This window comes from Pseudochaenichthys georgianus, chromosome 13 (genome assembly GCF_902827115.2).
Source record: "Pseudochaenichthys georgianus chromosome 13, fPseGeo1.2, whole genome shotgun sequence".
Classification (NCBI taxonomy): domain Eukaryota; kingdom Metazoa; phylum Chordata; class Actinopteri; order Perciformes; family Channichthyidae; genus Pseudochaenichthys; species Pseudochaenichthys georgianus.
This window is the reverse complement of record NC_047515.1, coordinates 34023532-34043364: the sequence shown is the minus strand read 5'-3', so window position 1 is coordinate 34043364 and position 19833 is coordinate 34023532. Positions and strand designations below refer to the sequence as shown.

The following is a 19833-nucleotide window of genomic DNA, read 5'->3' as shown; positions in this document are numbered from 1 at the left end:
CTCATTACACTGCTACTTACTGAAAAATAAATACTTTGACAAAAATAATTGACAATTCAACCAAGTGGTGCTACACAACTAATACAGAAAATAAATCTCTCCCTCTGTCTCCCACAAATGGGAATAGAACTCTCTATTCAGCCATTGTTCTTACCAACCGAGCTCCATGTCCTCATATGACCAGCATCTCATTGAGCTTCTTCAGAAGTGTGTTGCTGCCTGTAGTTTGTTTCAACTTCAAGAAATGAAATCGGAATCCTTCTCAGAATAGCCCTGCATGTCTGGGGGTCAGGTACGTATAGTTCACTGAGGTGGCGGACGCGTGGACCATGGCCTGCTCTCTGGATTACCAACGAGACTGTAGGGAAACGTGTGCAAACATTCATAAGACAACAAGCCTTGGCAATATGTTTACTGTCAGTAAACAGTAATACAGACAGTAAATTGAAGTATTAGTATTTGTTTGGTATGACCCGGTAGGTATTTATTTCTCTTGATCAGCTTTGACCCTCTTCTGCCCCCATTGAGATCATTTGTGGGCTTACATTGCCATAATCAAAGTCTATAAGGATGGAACACGAGATGATTTGCCACAGAGGTCCTTTATGATGTTGCAGTTAACACCCCATCACTCTTCCCATCCATCTGTCACCATCCTCTGCTTGTGAGTCTTTTCCGTGTCCGGGCCTCCCTATGGACATGCACACACACACACACACACACACACACACACACACACACACACACACACACACACACACACACACACACACACACACACACACACACACACACACACACACACACACACACACACACACACACACACACACACACACACACACACACACACACACACACACACACACACACACACACACACACACAGGCTAACTCCCTGTCTTTCCCATGGGCTGTCTCTAACTCAGAAGGCCTTAGCTGGGCCGGCCCTCCACAGAGCCAGGCCCTATATTTATCCCACTCTCCTCCCCAGAGTGACTAATATGGGCACTGGCAGAAGGTGGGGGTCACCCAGTTGTCTAGTGGTCCTTACATAGTGATGATTGTGTCTGGGACTGTTGCCCTAACAAGTACCTACAGCTTCACTTCTGACCAAAACCCGGCGTGGCTGAATGCCAAAAGATGACCCACCCACCCTCTGATACTCTGACTGTGTCCTCGCCCTTTATCTCCCACCCTTCACTCCTCATTCCCAATTCACTTACCCTGCTAAGTCAAATTTAGTTTTCTGTTTGTAAAGTGTTGCTCTCAAGTCAGACTGTCTGATTTAAAGGTGTTACACAGGCATCAGCTTGAATAACTTCAGGCTACATTCTTCTTCATTACTTCATCATGTCTGGGCTTTACTGCAGCGATTTGCAGAATGGGTCCACTATTAGTCTTAAACTGTTGTATTTGTGTGTGGATCAGCATTATTTGTTAATCATCAGTCAACATATTTAGTTTACTGTCATATCAAATAAACATCAAATCCTAGGAGTGAATATGAGGCATTTTTGCTGAAAAAATGCAAACAATTTATGATTTTAAAATGGTCAATACTGAGACATCTTTTGTCCATCATTGGTAAATTGTTCTTCAGTATGGAATGAGTGGGTGGTGGTGTATATTTGTGTCTCTTCCCAATAATTACGGTAAAAAATCACTTCTGCTAATAGCACTTAAGAAGGTTTGGCTTATTTAAGGTTAATGCAGTAGCACATAGCACTTGCAGTGGTTATCATAATGAAGCCAATGTCCAGCAGCTAGATGTAACATCATGTCAGGTTTTCTTTTGCCTCTGAAGAAGCCCTAAAGCAGTGCTTTTAATCGTGGCACATGCAGACTTGGCGTTAAACCGCTGCAGAAGGCTGTCCTTTCAAAGAGAAGCTTCTACAGCGAGTCGTGCTATTCTGAAAGCAGTCTATCAATAGCTGGGACTTTTAAAGGACTACAGTATTTTTAGAAAAATGCAGTGGAAAGTCGTTCACAGCCCCCCAGCTCTCCGACTGTCGGGCTTAGATTCCACTTTCCCAAGGTGTGTTTGTGGACGAGTAAAAGTGTGTGTTTGCACGCACATCCCCTTCCATGCGCAATTCTTAGGGATAGTGTTGTATTACAGATGACTTTGTACAGTTGCACTGCTATACATGGTCATTGCCAAGTACAGTACATGAGTCTGTCTGTGTGTGATGATGAAACAGCAGGAATTCAAGAGAGGGACGGAAATGAAAAGTTGTGAGAATTGCAGAAAAGAGGAAGTGACAGACAAGAGAGAGAGAGAGAGAGGAAACAGCTGTGTCAAGGGTGGGAGGGTTATGGGAAATTAGCTCAGCCCTGAGCTGCGGTTTTGTTTGTCTCCTCATCCTGTACATGGTCTCAGAGAAACTCAGGAAGGACAGTTGGACGGCTGGAAGGATGGCGAGATGAAGTTACAGAGAAAAAGGGCACGACAGGAAGTTTAAATGGCAGACAGCGTGAAACTGAAGTGCTGTAAAGCGTTGGGTTCATTGAGTGTATGAAAGATTACCCAACACAGTGGTTAACCTTCAAATGAGCACTTCAACCAATCGCTTGTGCAACTTGAAAATATAAAAATGTGGCTCTGATGACATCACATCCCTTCGATTAATCTTCATTCTTTGCGTGTGTGTCAATTCCTTGAATAGTTTCTCTTCCCGGCGGCTACGAAACCATTCCTTTGAAGTTTGTCAGAACGGGCGACTAACTCTCTGAAAGCGTCTGTCCTTGCGTAACACTTTTATCCACCTTTTTATGTTCAATGTTTTATTATTGACAGACTGCAGACCGCTTAAACATGAAGTCCTATTCATTTGACCTCAGAAAAAAAACATGGCAGGGCATATTCAAGCAGGCAGATGATGTTGATATTATATTTTAATGCCAAAAAAAGCAACCAAACTGGGGGTTTCTCTCTCAATCTGTAACTCTGCAGACCGCTGTCGGGAACGTGGCTGCACATGTTCCTGGATAGGCTAACTTCTTGCCAGCTTTACTGGGGGTCTTAATTATGGTACAAAGCAATCTGTTCGTTCCTCATTATGATGGATTCTTCTACTTTTTACTTTTTTTTTTCTTCTCGTTGCAATGGTGCCTTTGCGGTGCTCTCTGCATCTGCTGAAAGTGCCCACGCGGTCTAATTGGCACACTGCTTGCTCAGCATCGTTGTGGTTAACTGCTCCCATGGCTGTCATTTGACGTGGTCATTACCGGCTGCAGAAGTACGCCTTCCAACCTGTTTTATCGCTACATAGTGTTAATAAGGTTAGTGTGCCATGGGGAGACTTTAAACTAATACACACACACACACACACACACACACACACACACACACACACACACACACACACTCTTTTAGGTTTCCAGTTGTAACACTGACCTCAGTTAATTATGCGTCCTCTTCCTCAGCGCAGTGACCTCAGTCACAGTTAATTAGATTAGCTCTTCCTACAGAGGAACCGGACCCCTTTTTATACGACGCGCTCTTATCTCCCCTCAAATGTTGTGGAGGAGGGGATTCATCTTCCCTCTCGGACCCCGGGTCTCCTCTCAATCCCCCGCCCTTCCCTCCCTACTGGCAGCTGCTTGTGTGAATAAGCCTGTGTGTGTAATCCAGCTGTGTGGACGAGAACATTGTGTTCCGAGTTCAAATAGGGGCTTGGATCTTGTTTGTACTTGCGTCGGTCTGTCCGGTGCTGATTCTGGAAGCCTGTTCGCAGAGGCCAGATGAGTGGATCATCGTGACACTGACATAAGCCCGTGACAACACCCTTCTGTTCCCTGTCCACCATCTTGTGCTTATTATAACGTGTGGTTCAACGAGTGCAAGAAAGAGTAAACCCATTCCAAAAGTCACACCAAATATGTAAGACAACTCGGCAGGAGTCCCTGTTTCTGAGGTTTTGTTCATGTTTTCTTTTCTTCTCTCTTCCCTCGCAGCATCAGTGAGAATTTTCTCACTGTTAAAGGTGCCGCCCTGTTCCTTCCCCGGGGAAACAGCCCCACGCCCAACTCTGCACCGCACATCAGCCAGCGCAGGAACAAGCACACAGGTAAAGACTTGCACTCCCCACAGCTGCTGCTTCTCCCAGCGATAACTCTCAGCCTCTGATATGAACTCCTCCACGGAATAACTTGAGATTGAATCCAAGCGTGTTTTCAAATCGACATTCCTCCGCAGCATCGTCGAGAACAGCTGCTGATATCCGCACTGAAGCCGTTTCACGAAACAACTTCAGTGCAGCCAGTTCATTGCTGCGTGCCATGTGGGGACCAGATTGTTTGAGGAGTGTTTTGCCAAAGAACCCACATTTCAAACATCCTTCCACTTTTGGACAAGGACTAAAAAGTAAAAAAATCGAGGAAAGTAGAACATGCTGCGAGATAAGACAGCCGTTGTTAGTTGGAGTAAGGCTGATGATAACTATAAATAGCATCAGAAGCTTTGTTTCAGAAATAACTTCCTCAGAAGTGTTCAGAGATCAGGTTGAATGTAGGCCAAAGGAGGCACTGGAAACTTGCCACGGGCCAAATGAAACATTATCCGAGGTGTTGTATCAACGTCTAAAGGCTAAGAATGAAAGTGTTGTCCTAAAGGAACTGAAACTTAATGAGGACGTTGAAATCCTTTCTCTCCAGGTGACCTCCAGAAACATCTTCAGACCATGTTCACTGTGCTGCGGCCGGAGGACAACATCCGACTGGTAGGTCACACACACACGCACGCACGCACGCACACACACGTATACACACAAGCAAGGTGGCTTTGTTATCAGAGACATTATCCTCCAGGTCTAGAGGCGGTTTCACTTCTTTGTTAGCAAAAATAAAGAACTGATACTTGTTGGATGAAAAAACCGGGTCGGTCTGCACTGACAAAGATACTCTTTCATAAAGCAAACTGTTGTCAAATTATTTCAAATCATGCACACCCTGCCATAACATCTTTTTGTTGCTAATATCTCCTTTCCCCTCTTCCCTCGTGTCTCCTCTCCATCTTTTGTCTCAGGCTGTGCGTCTGGAGAGCGCCTTCCCTCAGGTAACCCGCTACATGGTGGTGGTCTCCACCAATGGCAAACAGGACACGGAGGAGAGCATCGTGCTCGGCATGGACTTTCTCTCCTCTGATAGGTCAGTGCAACTCAAAAATGTGTTTTTATAGTGAAAGATATACAGCACATGCTAACGCCTGACCACAGACGACTTTATTATCTATTCGATTTTTATAATATGTACATTTATTTTACACAAGACAACCATATACAAATCCCACAGGCCATAAGACTGTTAAACACCGGAACCTTTGAAAGAACATCCATAACATTCATCTGTTTGCAACTTATATATATATCAATATTTCAATTACTTGTATATACTGTAGAGTTGACTATTCTGCACTATTTCTATTCTATTTTATTTACTTGCACTATGATCTGTTTTATTGCGTTGCACTGTTGGAGGAGCCTGTCACCTAAGATTTTCATCATCATAACTACACTGTAGCCGATGGCGGACTGGCCATCGGGATATTCGGGACGAATCCCGATGGGCCGGTACTGAAGTGGGCCGGTCGGATGAGTCACTAGCACATCCGCCCCCCCCCCCCCCCCGGCCCCCGGTTGACTATTTACTAGCGGTACCAAAGTGGGCCGGTCGCATAAGTCACTAGCACCCCCCCCCTCCGTTGACAATTTACCAAAGTGGGCCGGTCGAGATGCCCGGGCTGATTTTTAGTCCCAGTCCGCCCCTGACTGTCCGCCCCTGACTATAGCTATCTACAAATGACAATCCTTGAATATTCCCATTTCTACATGTTCAAATCTTTAAGTGACAAATAATAAAAGTGCTGAGCAGAATATTCTTTGATTGGCCTGTAACTCCAACAAAACATCACATAAGTGCATTGTACACGGCAGTACTTAACGATAGACTTCCTTTTTAATTCTGTCCTTCACACATCTCTGTATTAAGTGAACCCAGTGTCTCTTGTTCTGTTGTCTGACGTGTTGCTCTCCCTCCAGCTGCTGCTCGGTGGGTCTGGTTCTACCTCTGTGGAGCGACACTCTGATCCACTTGGACGGAGACGGGTAAGACACCATCCTCCCTGCTTCCTCTAACTGGGGGAACTGACTGAAGCTCTGAAGCTCTGATCACTCTTATTTAGTCATTTTATCGTAAGAGGATTTGTTGGCGTTGTAAGATGGCTGTAACAGAACTACCGTGTATCCCTTTTCTAATCTCAGTCTTGTTTTTGATCACAGGGGTTTCAGCGTGTCGTCGGTGAACAGGGTTCATGTTTTCAAGCCAGTTTCTGTCCAGGCCATGTGGTAAGCATAACTTCCCGTTTGTTACTGCCATGTGAAGTCAGTAAATGTTTTTGTTACCAGCTGAAAACGTCTGTATCCATTGTCCCCTCTTTGACCTTGACCTCCAGCCTTTTATCTTTGTCAATGTTTCTTATCTGTCCTCTCCTTTCCCTTTGTTTTCTCATTAACCCTCTGCCTTCCAGTCTCTTCATTATCTCTGTCTCACATGCCAGTGCTGCCTTCCTTATTTCCGTCTCATTTTCTTTCTCTTTGGTCTTTGCTCTACGCCTGCCCTCCTTCTCTCTTGAATATCTCCTGATACATTCCTCTATCTGCAGGTACATCTCTTTAATGCGTCTCTTCTCGCTGTACTCTTTCGGTTCTTTTCTGACGTTTTTCTCACTCATTCAACCAACTTCCCTCGTTATATTTCTCTCGTGTCATCATTAGTCATTCCCCGCTTGTATTTCTATCGATTTCTCTCCTTCTCACATAAGTCCTCTCTTCCTTTTTGCCTTTCCTCATGTTCATTCCTTTGTTTGTTTACTGCTTTGTTATATCCCCCTTTGAGTTATCTCACCCTGTCAATCATTTTAAGAACGTAGCAATGCCAGATTACACCCAGTAGTCGTGTCATCTTATGATCAAGATTAAGATATAACCTCAAGTGTGAATCCTCTCTTTGGGTCAGCATTTCTTGGCAGCACCGGGACATTTTGACTTCCTGCTGGAGCCACCTTTTCACATGTCGGTTGGATTATCTATGTTGTAATCGTACGATCTCTCCGTCCTGGGAGAGGGGTCTTTCCTCCGAGGTTTCTCTGACACATTCTTTTTTGTAAGCTGTCAGAGGGACAGAGGTTGTTGTATGCCGTGTACACTGTAAAGCCCCCCGAGACAAATGTAAACTTTGATAATGGGCAATATATATCCAATTTGATTGATTTATCGTCTTCCTCCTCGCTGTGTGCCTCAGGTCCGCCCTCCAGTCGCTCCACAAAGCGAGCGATGTGGCCCGCTGCCACAACCACTACCCAGGCAGCCTGTTCCTGACCTGGGTCAGCTACTACCAGAGCCGGGTGTCCTCCAACCAGACCTGCATCAACGAGTGGAACGCCATGCAGGACGTCGAGTCGCACCGTGCCAATTCGCCCGTCCTCTTCACAGACCTGTGAGTAGAGACACCATGAATGCACCCACACACACAGTTCACACTTATGATGGGATATCTGTTTGGTTTGGGAGGCGATCCAGGAGTCATTTTCTCTTCATGTTGTATGCCATAGAGTAGCACAGCACCCATTGATGTTTAGTGCAACATTCCTATGGCGTGAGTACACTGCTCTGAAAGGGGTCAAATCAAAGGATGTGTTGACTGGTTACCCACAACCCACTGCATTTCATTCCAAAAGTAGTGATACATAATCTTACTTGAGAAACAACAAATGTTATGGCATTCATTCTGTTTTAATAGACGCTTTTTACAAATAGTTTTCTTTTTCTTATGAATAATAATTAGCATTTTGCTAATGGAAACCAAAGTAAAGATAACCTTAAGTAAGAGGAAATGGGTATAGCCACTACTTTGTTTGACCTAGACGGTGTTGCATCATCTCTTTTTATGAGCCGACGGCTAAAGTTTTACTGCAGACGCTCAGCCTTCAGAGCCTTGGACTCTGGAGCGGGCGTCACATTCAGTCTGCAGCCTCTCGGGATAACAAGAAAGCAAAACACACAGCGACAAAAACACATGTAGGCACGCGAGCAAATCCTGAACACACACACACACGCACACACACGCAGGCACGCGCACACACACGCACGCACACACACACACACTGTGACATTTCATCTCTGTGACAGAGTGATCAAGAGATCCTCAAGGGAGATTAGAAAGTAACCGGAATGACCCTGGAGTTATGTCTTTACTAATAATAGGGAAATTCCCCACTGCTAGTTAGCCACGTGCCTCGCTATCTATTTAGAGCGCCTCTCTTTCAAACACACACTTTAGAGATCCCCCAGTGTCAAAAATAGCTGAGGCTTGATTTACGTTCGGAAAAATGGAAACCAGACAAATAGGTAGAGGGACAGAGGGACAGAAGCAGGTGGGAGAGGATGGGGGTGTTAGGGGGGGGGGTAGGCACCGATGGCACCTGGTGCCCCTGGGTTGAAGGGAGAAGCCAAGTTCCACTTCAAAACCTGACTAACTAGAAACGCCCATATTTAGCGTATGCCTGGAAACCAAAATACTTCTCACTCGAGGTGTGTTTGCACTTATCATCATGAAGATTGCCACCCACATTTTACGAGCTCCAATACACACATGACGTCCCTGCTGGTTGAGTGCCAGTCACATGACCTGCCAAGTGGTTGTTGACATGGAAGTGAATGTTTCTGTGTAACCATTAGATGGACATTTCCCGCAGCAGGAAGAGTTTTTTAATCTTGTTTTTGTGTGCGTTTGATTTATGCTGATTACTGTAACTTCCCGTAGGCTGCTCCTCCATCACTTGTTCCATGAAGTGACACAGAATTTCCCATTCTTCAGTCATTAGTGCCGTCACATGTGTATTTTTTATTCCGGGTCTTTCCCTGACCAGCTATTGCTCCATTCATCTGCCTCTAGGCATGTTATGTGCTTAAAGTGTTATTGAATGTCGGTAACTAACCCATATGTGTCGGCATGAGTAACTAGGTTCTCTTTTTCCCCTGTGAGGTCATTCTCTCCGGGTCAGACAGCTTGAGGTAAACAAGAGGACTGTTTCCAATTCTTAGCAAGGAGCGATGCTTTTAAGTCTGCACTTTCCCACCTGTGGCGATCACAATGTGATTTATAAAGCAACCCTCTTGTGTACTGTTACAGAAGGAGAACATTAGACAACATCGGAAAGAGAATCCAAGAGGGAAACTCTCGCTCTTCCCTCTCCAGAGAGGTAATTAGGCCACTTGTTGGTATCATCAGTGTGATGTCCAAAGGCTAAATGCGTCCCCCTGCAGAGTTGATAGAAACAGAGCCAGGCACAACAACAGGCGCCCGTAAAACAAAGGGTCTTTGTTGTGGATCGCCGATGGGCCACGCTCTCACATTTTCTCTCCAGTTTCTGAGAACCTAACAAAGTGGCAATTCTCTAGCCGGACAAGTCCTCTCTTTGAGAGCACAGTGAGAATGAATCGGTGAACAGAAGGAGCGTGTCATTACTGTGACTGTGAAGGGAGAAAGTGTGTTTTAATCAAGGTGTGTGTGTGTGTGTGCAGGCCCACAGAGAGGGAGCGCACAGAGAGGCTGATCAAGACCCGCCTCCGAGAGATCATGATGCAGAAAGACCTGGAGAACGTCACCTGTAAGGAGGTAAGAGGCGCATTGAAGGATGTGGTAGGGCTGCTCAATTAATCGTATTTTTATCGTATTTTAATCGCGATTACGATTATGGCTTGCAATGATTACGAAAACAACGTAATCGAAATAAAACGATAATTTTTTAATATTATTACTTTTTTTTCCTCTTTTTTTTAAAGTTCAGGGTAATCAACTGTTAAAAACAAACTGTTCACATTTTTGTTCTCTCCAATAAATGGATGTTTTCAAAGTCAATGAATAATCACATTTAATAATCGCAATTACAATTATTGACCCAAATAATCGAGATTATGATTTTTGCCATAATCGAGCAGCCCTAGGATGTGGGGATATCTTCAGGTCGCTGTAGCACACATCTTGGTTTCAAAATGTAGCTTTCCTTAACCAAGTGCCGCTTTCCCCCATGGTACCAGATCCGAACAGAGCTGGAGATGCTGATGGTGTGTAACCTGAGGGAGTTTAAGGAGTACATAGACAACGAGATGATCCTCATCCTGGGACAGATGGACAGCCCCACTGAAATCTTTGAACATGTCTATCTGGTAAGAACATATAAGCCATTTCATTTAGTCTTAGTACAAGTTGTGTAGAAGTGTTTAAATGAACAATGTAATGAAAGCGTGCTCAACATTTTCCAACTCTTTGCAATAACTTTAAGATTCTCACTCATTCTTGATTCTTGTTGTGTGTTGAATATATTGTTTAAGACTTTGATATTAACGTGGCTTGTGATGTCTGCAGGGCTCCGAGTGGAATGCCTCTAACCTGGAGGAGCTGCAGAACAGCGGGTAAGACATCAGAAATCAACCGAACCCTTTCTTCTTTTAACGTCGAGGCAAAGAATCTGTCTGTCACAGATTTCCGTGAGGATGTGACATTCTTATACTTCTGCACCACTTTTATATCTCGTCTTGTTTTATAAGCTTATGTTAAGCACTTTTTATTGCCTTTTTTGTTGTTCTATGTACAAAAACGTACCTTACATACAGTTAAAACAACACTTAATTAAAGGCCCCTCATTAAAAGCACCATCCGCTGATATTTGTTTCCATTCTTTCAAGCTTCTTGTTTGCAACAATGTCTGCCCTGTGGGCTTTAAGCCAATTATTAATGAGTGTTTCACAGTAAAAGGTCAGCTTGTCAACCTTCCTCTTCCTGTCTGTCTGGCAGCGTGCTCTACATCCTGAACGTGACCAGGGAAATAGACAACTTCTTCCCCGGGGTGTTTGAGTACCACAACATCCGAGTGTACGACGAAGAGGCCACCAATCTGCTGGAGTACTGGAACGAGACCTACAAGTTCATCGCCAAAGCAAAGTAGGCTTGGACGGACACAAACGTGTTACATTCTCCTTGGTTTCATTCACTTACAATCCAACACAATTTCTCTCTTTCTCCTTCAGGAAAGCTGGGGCTAAGTGTCTGGTTCACTGTAAGATGGGTGTGAGTCGCTCGGCCTCCACAGTGATCGCCTACGCCATGAAGGAGTACGGCTGGGATCTGGACACCGCCTTCGAGTTTGTGAAAGAGAAACGGGCCGTCACCAAACCCAACCCTTCCTTCATGAAACAGCTGGAGGAGTATCAGGGAATTCTGCTGGCCAGGTGTGTTCTCAATATGCACATCCTTTTAGATAAGATAAGCCTTCATGAGTCACTGTAGGAACATGCAGCTGTCATAGCAGCAAATTCAAGAGTTCACACAAAGATAAGAAGAGAATAAATCAGCAGTATGAATACAATTTAAAAACATTGAGTAGCTGCATTTACATATATACAGAAGTGTGTGAAAAGGAGAGCGTTATGGTGCTAACAACACATCATTTTCTTTGTTTCCACAGCAAGCAAAGGCATAATAAGCTATGGCGCTCCCACTCTGAAAGTGACCTATCAGAGCGCCCCGAGCCGATGTGTAAGCCTTCGTCTCTGGGCCGCTCTGACTCCCACAACAACAACACTTCCTCCCCCTCCTTGCATCACTTCCTGGGCGCGGCCGTGCTGCAGGCGCTCGGCGCCGAATCCGAAGACTCTGCCAAATCCAACACCACACACACCTCTGACTCACACTCCGACTCCAACGGTGTGTGTGAGTCGCCGGGTCAGGAGGACGAGGGATCGGATTGCGAAAACTCCCTCCTGCTCCCCCTCCCCAGACCCCGAGCAGCCGTCGTGGTCCCGGAGGAAAGACTGGCCAACTCGGCGAGCGTGGCGGTCACTGTGCCCGCCGCTCTGCCCCACCCCCCCCCATCGCTCCACATCGTACCTCCCACACCTGAACTCCAGCGGGCTCCTCCCACTCATCTGTCCATTTCTGTGCCCAGAACACAGAAAGCGGGGGATCTGACCCTGAGTCTGCCGGAGCGCAGCAGCTCAGAGGAATTCTCTTCTCTCACTCTGGGATCAGCTGACTCAGACACAATAGACTCGTCAGATTTAACCAGCGACAAACACAGCCCCCTCAGCCCTGCTAACCTCACACACCGCCTCCCATTGGCTGCCAGCGATGACAACAACAACCCCAGCGAGTTGCAGATAGGCAGCGCTTCGGACGGCCGCGGCGAGGCCGACGGGTCGTCCAATCACAGCGCAGACAGCATCGACTTCTTCAGCGCCAGGGAGAAGTTCCTGGGCCTGGCCCAAGATGGCAGATCCAGGACACTTTCCGAGCAGGCACAACTAAGGACACCCCCGTCACTGGAAGAAGACGGAGAGACTGAGGCGAAGGAGGAGGAAGAGGAGCAGGGATACGGGACTAGTCAGGTACGGTTTTATTCAGATTCATCGCTCTGTTAATGTTTTGGATTTAACTTCAGGCTATGAGCTTCTTGCATCTGACTAACAGTAGGTTTATCAAACAGCATCCGTCTGCCAGTTACAGTTGACCTGTATGCAACAGATGCCGAACAGCTGTTACAGCAGCATCACATTCTGTATTCCTACTTCCAACTGCAAATTAAATTCAAAAGGGCTCCCGTCATGCACCGCAATACATGTTTTATTTAGATTTAGGTTTATTGCTGTGTAGGTTTACACATCCAATGCATTTGCTTTGGTGTAATCTGGTGCATACATTACATAAACACAAGAGGAATGAAGTTGTACAAAAATTATAAAATAGAATGTTATGAAAATGTTGAAAAAAAACTTTAAAAAAATAAGAAGAAATGTAACTAAGTAAAATCTAAATATGACAATTCAATACAAAATGTGCAGTTATTCAGAATGTTTAAAAAGAGAGCTGTGCACTTTGAAAAAGGTAGCATTACCTTTGATGGACAGGTCCACACTGCAGTATTTTGTCAGAACTTGACTGTTGCCTGTCCCCTCTCGAGTGATAACCCCCAGTCTGTGTCAGCAGCAGTAGCCGGGCTGTGTGTGAGCGTAGCTCTAAACTAACACTGGAATCTGACTGCACTAGAATCTGTGTGGAAGGACTGCACGGTGGTAAATTACAATAACACGGCCTTGACACCATATCTGCATTAATCATAGCGACACCTGCTGGGTATGGAGAGGATAGTCCTGATGATGTAATACAAAAAAGGTGCTTTAAGTATAGTTTAAAAGGCTGTACAATAATTTATAATAAATGTCACACTCGTGCATTTAATATAGAAACACGTTGACTAATATTATCTACATTTGTCCTTTTTCCTCCTCAGGCATCTCCACAGTCTGAAGAGAGCCCTGACCCAGCTCATCCCCCTCACCATGACAACGGAGTGTCAGTCCGCCATATTGTCACGGGGATAGAAGCCATAAGCCATCCTTCAGCTTCCCTTCCGACCCCCTCTTCCTCTTGCTCCTCCTCTTCACATTCGTCGCTCCCTCCCTCCTCCCACAGCCCTCAGCAACAGATAGAGGCGGAGACTTTGTCTGAACTCACCCAAGGCTCTCTGACTCCCCCCTCTCACCCGCAGTCTCCCTCCATGCTGCCGTGTGATTGGCCGGCGGGCTCGGTGCGGCGGGCCACCAAGCAGCTGGAGCAGAAGCTGAGGCAGGAGATGGAGGTGACAGCAACTCAGCGATCTCCCCTTCACTCCCCCAGCGCCGAGCACCCCCCCGTCAGACTGTCAGCGTGTCCCGTAAGCACCGAACACACTCCCCCCCGCCTCCCTCAGGACCTCACAGAACAAACTCAGGGAGAAAAGCCCAAAGACGGAGAAGGGTCGGACACAGAGCTCAACTCATCAGACGACCTTTCACCTCCTTATATCAGACATGTCTCTGGTGCTACACCCATCACCGTGCTCACATCCATAGACAGCCAAATGCTCACATCATCCCCCCCCACATGTCAATCATCTCTGGAGACCTCAGCTCCGCCCCAAAGACTTCACAGCCAAAGCCAGCAGCCTCAGGCCTGCTCAGACCAGATGACTGTGGACGGGGTGACGGTGCAGGAGTCAGACACAGACGAGACTCTGGGGTCCGGTTCCAGTGGGAGGGGAGGGTGCGGCCCCGACTGCGACGCCGAGAGCAGGCTAGCTCGAGGCAGCCAGGAGCTGGAGAGGATCCAGCAGACCCTCCGGGAGCTGCAGGCGTTCCTCCACGACGGCCTGGAGACCCCACACAGCCAGGAGCAGGAAGTGGAGCAGCCCCAGGAGAAGAGAGACATCATGGAGACAGAGCCGGGGCCTTCTAAAAGGGGGAGGGGCCTCCGAGAGAAACAAGAGGGGAAGAGCTTCCTGGAGCCCATGTTGTGGCACAGGGCCATGGAGCTGGAGGCTCGTATCCGCCAGGCGGGCCTCACCCCCCCCTCCCTCATGAAGAGGTCGGCGTCTTTAGCTAAACTAGACTGTCTGGAGCTGTCGGCCAATGACCTCAGCGACCTTGACCTCAGGCCACACTCCAGGTCCATATCAGCCCACTCCCAGGACCCTTTCTCCATGTCCACATCTCACCCCGACGACTCCTGGAAGAAGCAGAAAGTGTTGAACGGTTTTAAAAAGACGGGTTTGTCCCACGGCGGGGACGAGTCGTGCTCCTCGCCGTCCCTCTGCTTCCCCTCCACGCCGCAGAGATGTCCAAAGGAGGACACGGAGGAGAGGGAGGAGCCGGACGGGACGGTCGCTCCGAACCGCCAGCAGGGGAGGGGACACTCCTCGAGACGTCGCAAAGGCTCCGCTGAGAAAAAGCATCGAGCCATCACTGTGCTATACAATACCATGTGACCTCAGTGCAATGGACTGGATGAGAAAGGCTGCATGATGAGTATGAATGTGTAGCAGATTAACTGGAGACCCTGTGTATCCTCCGATGTATGTTTTAGGAACCGAATGACGAGCATATGTTTGCATGTAAACCACTGGATGTGATGTTTTAACTGGACTTCAGGTTTTCATGTACAGTAATGAAATATGAATGTCCAAACTCCTTTTATGTCTAACATCCTATTTTCTAAGAAGTGTTAGTTTCCAGTGTTTAACCCTCGCTGCCTGTTCAGAGTTTATAAAACTACAAGAGGGCTTTTTTTTGTTTTCTCCAAACATGCACTTTACTGTTAATGATTTTATTTTATTTCCTTACCCCCAGGAGCATTCTTTTTGCACTGATCTCAGTCGACTTTGTTTTTATTTTCATAGTGGACGGACGTGTCTTTATTCAGATTTTTAATTGAACCAGGACAAAGCTGATATCTTGTTTTTTTATTGAATTATTTAGCAGGAAATAAATATTTTAAGTTTGTTTTGACCTTTTTTTGTACATGTGTTCTTCATCTCTCACACACACATACACACACATTTATATAAAGAAGACGGAAGGTGACTATTAGCTCCAGATGATTACATTTGACCCACATTATTCTGGACATTACTGCCACCTGCTGGCCAGGCTGAGAACTAAACCTGCGTAGCAGCTCTCGAGGAGGCGTGAAAACAGGTAATATATGGGGTATATTTCTCACAATCTTTAAAAGTAAGGACTTTAAAGAACTGAAAGCTCTATTGCCCAACACACCTCCCACTTTTTTCAAATGTTACCACCTTTAATATCTGAAAATCAAGCAATAATAACGCAATAATTAATATAATAATGTTCTACCTATCGTGTTTTTAGCTGCACGTTTATTTGAACGAGTCAATCCCGTCTCCTAGGGGATGTGATCTCCATGGGAGCTCAGCACAGCTTATTTCTGGCTGACATTTTACCTACTGTTTCATGTGGGTAATTAAATACTGAGATGTAGGCCACCGGGGCCCCTGCTGATACACGGATACACACACATACAAACACAAACAGACTTGATCTGACTTTAAAAAAAGCAGGTGATTAAAAGACTTCACGTTCTGGATTTGAACGTGAAAATATTGCCAGAAAAAGAGGAAAACAAAAAACCCTTAATCTCACAAAATAACTTTAGTAAACAGAGCAGATTAATTGAAAAGCTGATTTTGATATAAAAAGTGTGTCCTAAATTGATGTCAGAAGGGCCATAGTTGAAATACTGGGGAATAAAATGTAAGTAGCAGGACATGGGGTGTTAAAGTGAGAATATAGCATCCATAATTATTGGACACTGACACACCTTGTTTTGTCTGACTCTTTACAAATTCCCTTCACACATCTTGCAGCCCATTGCTCCCACCTTCCTAATTGTATTCACAATGTGGAGCTGAGTCAGGGCGGTGGAGAAGTTGCAGCTGAATACTGCGGATTCATTTAAAAACATTATTTCATTTTCTTTATCCAATTCCCTCCATCCCACCTCCCAAAGTGCAGAAAGCAGCCGCTGCGCTCCGGGCGGTGTTTCTTAGAGGGTTTAGAGTCTGAAAGTCCTTTCCCTCCGTGTCGAGCCTGAAATAACGACAAGCAACCCCCCCCCCCCCCCCTCCTTGGATCCGGCTGAGTGCTGGGACACCGTGTCACAGGGAGGATGATGGAGGTGGAAGCTACTAAAAACAGATCAAGTCTCTCCGGTGACGCAGCGTTCCCTATCTCGTGAGAAATTAATTGGCACCGTCCTTCACTCAAAGGGACCGTAAAACTAATTTACAGTGAACATCTGCAGGGAAGTCTTAGTTTGAGGTCAGGGGATTGGAAGCTGCTTAAAAATAGATTACAAAATAACCCACTCATGCGATGCTGTTCCAAAAGATGTTTCTTTATTTGAATCATTATCTGAACTCACTTCCTAGCATACACCATGAAAACATTTCTGCAACATTTCTTTAAAAGTAAAAAAATTAACATTTCCTTTTTTGTATCAATCAGGCAAGCTGAATGGGAATTAGGAGGCAGAGGGGGTTATCCTCAGTTTGTGCTGATATAGGAGTGTTACATTTCTTTCAAAAGATGGAATAAACAAGCCGTCCTTCTCCTTTGCAACAAAACATGTTCATCAGTGTTGGGCTAGCCTTGAACCCTGCAACATGAAGTTACTTACAATTATGAGAGCAATGTTGAACAATCTTTCCAAATCCAGGAACTGAAAGGTTCACATTTGCTCAATGTGCAATTTTACATTTGCTTTTGTCTTTAGCATGTTGTGTTTATGGAAACAACTTTCTATTTGGGTAATTGCTGTCAATAGATTTTAAAGTGATTCTTTTGGGCACATGTTCCCTGCCAAAGCTTGATTAACCATTGCAGGTCTCCAGGCTAGACAAAATGAACCTCACACAGGTGCAGACCATGCTGAAATATTGTACAAACATCGACCATGACTACACAGAAATACAGAAAAGATCCGCTCATGTAAGGTGAGAGGATGCAAAGATACAGAAAACCTCTTTCTGTAACATTTCTATTCCACCATCCGATTGAAAACCGCTATCAGGTCCCTTTATTGTTTGTGTTACACAACGGCCGGCCACAACTCATTCACTGTCACATACATGTTAGTTAGTAGGCCTACACAAAGTGTTTATCTGGCTGTCTCATATCTGTGCTCCTGCTGTCTAACGTCAGGCTAAAACTAAAGCTTAGCTTGTGCTCAAACTCGTCATCTACATCCATTAACAGTCAATATGTGATCCGCCAACAAGCTTAGTACAGTACATCTGGATTTTGTGAGAAAAAAAAAAGAAACATACCAATCAGTTTTTTGAAACATTTCCCCTCAAAACTGAGGAAGTCAAATGGTTTGTCGACACTCAACTCAACTTGACCAATAAGGTCAAAGTAGCCTACTCCCACACTAGAGTGTGTGTGTTAGTGCCGGAGCAGAGAGTTGGCTTTACAATATACATGTTCAGTATTGACGGTGATCTGTTGACCCCTGTGCGGAGAGCTGGTTTGGAAACACACACACACACACACACACACACACACACACACACACACACACACACACACACACACACACACACACACACACACACACACACACACACACACACACACACACACACACACACACACACACACACACACACACACACACACACACACACACACACACACACCTGCAAACAGACAGAAATCAGTCACCCAAGAAGGCATTCCACTGAACTTGTTGTATTGGATGGTTGTAAACTTGTCACAAAAAGTACCGTGTGGCACCAGAAAGAGGAAACTGATGTCCCTCTCTGGCTGTCTGAGGCCGGACAGCTGCATCACCGCGTGGCATCATGGGAAAGGTCGGGCGAAGGCAATGGGAGAATAAAGAGGAGGCTATTTCGTGATCTGAAAACCAATGAGATTATTTTGTTTACTGTAGCCTACTTCCCGTTACATTTTCCAACTTTTATGGGAATGTCCAAATCGGTTTTGATGGTAAATGTGGCCAATTTAAGCAATTAGTGCGTGCTATATTGATAGAGAAATTGGAGCTACAAATACGCGTTCTTCCTGCATTCACTGGCATCATTTAAAGTGACTCAGTGGAAGAACTACAGGCTGGTACAGTGTGTAATTCTCTGGCTAGCCTCGGGGTTGTTTTAAATGTCATTCAGAAATAGAATTTCCTTGTTGTCTTTGCTTGAATTAAACAATATTTTTACTTTACTGACAGCAAACATGGCATCCGAAAATGTGTGGAGAAGATATAATGGATGAGGATACATTTACAGTATTGATTTGGATGTTTAGCCGTCGTTATTTGAGCCAGACTAAACGGCATTAGCAGCACAAAACATATGGCCCTGGGCATCAGTGCAATGCATCCTGGTACATGTAGGCACTGCAAACACGGCTCCACAAGCAGGAGAAGTTAACTTCGTCTGTCAATATAGCACACACTCAGGAATGTATTGCTCCAATTGACATAAAAGGTGGATTATTTTCCCTTTAAATTTAAGTAGCCTGCACTGCCCTTCTCTCCCATGCGTCCTTGGTCCAGACCCCTCCCTTCAGACAGCTGCTGGGCCACTCAGATCTCATTTCTCCATGAGTGACAGCTCGATGATGTGCCGTAGCTCCGTCTCTTCTTGTCGCCGCCGATTTTCCGCCTCGTCCTGCTCCCGAGCTGAGATCTCCATGGCGATGCGCAGCTGCTCGTCATAGCTGCAGGTGGACGGCTGCTTCTTGGAGGGGGTGGAGCAGAGGCTGGAGGGGGGGCGGGGCTTGTGCTGGGGGGTCCTGGTGTGAGGGAGAGGAAGGAAGAACACAGGTTAAAGAAGGGTTTTGAGTGCCATTATGTTTGAATTAAAAAGGTTATACTTCCTGGATTACACAAGCATTAGTTAACATTACTGTAGTTTGGGAATTTCCATTTTAACCAAATATAAGACTGAGGCAGGTTGTATTCAACTTGTGAGTCTGTGTTTGTGTTTTCATGGCAAAATGTGATCCGATCCTGGAAACACTTACTTTAGCGAGAACTCACTGGTGTGATCCTATCGCAAGATTGTCTCTTGTTCTGAACTGTAACTTTTTAGTTACATTTTGATGGCATGCATAAGTCTTGTTCTTATAACATACAAGAAATACTTTTGTATGGCATAACAAGTAACATGTAATGCTCATTAATATGACATTTTCATGGCATATTGTTTGCCTATTTTCATTGTAAAATAATATGATTTAGTCTATGCAATATAGGCCCCCCCTACAGTCAATGTTCACGACATACTGTATGTGATTTTTATTTGACACACAAAACTATAATTTTGGCAGACAATACTGTAATTTTTGTGTGCATTTTTTAGTGTTACCTTTTTAGGACTTGTTACAAAACTATACCTTTTGTTTAAAGACTTTCATA

The 19833-nt window shown here is 45.3% G+C and overlaps 2 protein-coding genes across 3 annotated transcripts in view; one reads left to right on the top strand and one right to left on the bottom strand.

Annotated features, from left to right (window-relative positions):
• Positions 1 to 15374, top strand: part of ssh2a (slingshot protein phosphatase 2a) — a 31469-nt gene extending 16095 nt beyond the window's left edge. For both annotated transcript variants that reach the window (XM_034097320.1, XM_034097319.1), the window contains 13 exons: positions 3961 to 4073; positions 4660 to 4724; positions 5030 to 5151; positions 6042 to 6107; positions 6282 to 6347; positions 7303 to 7497; positions 9585 to 9678; positions 10101 to 10229; positions 10429 to 10475; positions 10858 to 11004; positions 11091 to 11291; positions 11528 to 12446; positions 13349 to 15374. In XM_034097320.1, coding sequence (XP_033953211.1) covers positions 3961 to 4073; positions 4660 to 4724; positions 5030 to 5151; positions 6042 to 6107; positions 6282 to 6347; positions 7303 to 7497; positions 9585 to 9678; positions 10101 to 10229; positions 10429 to 10475; positions 10858 to 11004; positions 11091 to 11291; positions 11528 to 12446; positions 13349 to 14860 — 3676 coding nt within the window. In that variant the 3' untranslated portion in view covers positions 14861 to 15374. The remainder of the gene's footprint in view (positions 1 to 3960; positions 4074 to 4659; positions 4725 to 5029; positions 5152 to 6041; positions 6108 to 6281; positions 6348 to 7302; positions 7498 to 9584; positions 9679 to 10100; positions 10230 to 10428; positions 10476 to 10857; positions 11005 to 11090; positions 11292 to 11527; positions 12447 to 13348) is intronic.
• Positions 15375 to 16775: 1401 nt separating this feature from the next.
• Positions 16776 to 19833, bottom strand: part of ankrd13b (ankyrin repeat domain 13B) — a 51855-nt gene continuing 48797 nt past the window's right edge. Inside the window, 1 exon segment of the mRNA XM_034096776.2 lies at positions 16776 to 19208. Within this exon segment, the coding sequence (XP_033952667.1) occupies positions 19007 to 19208 (202 nt within the window). The 3' untranslated portion in view covers positions 16776 to 19006.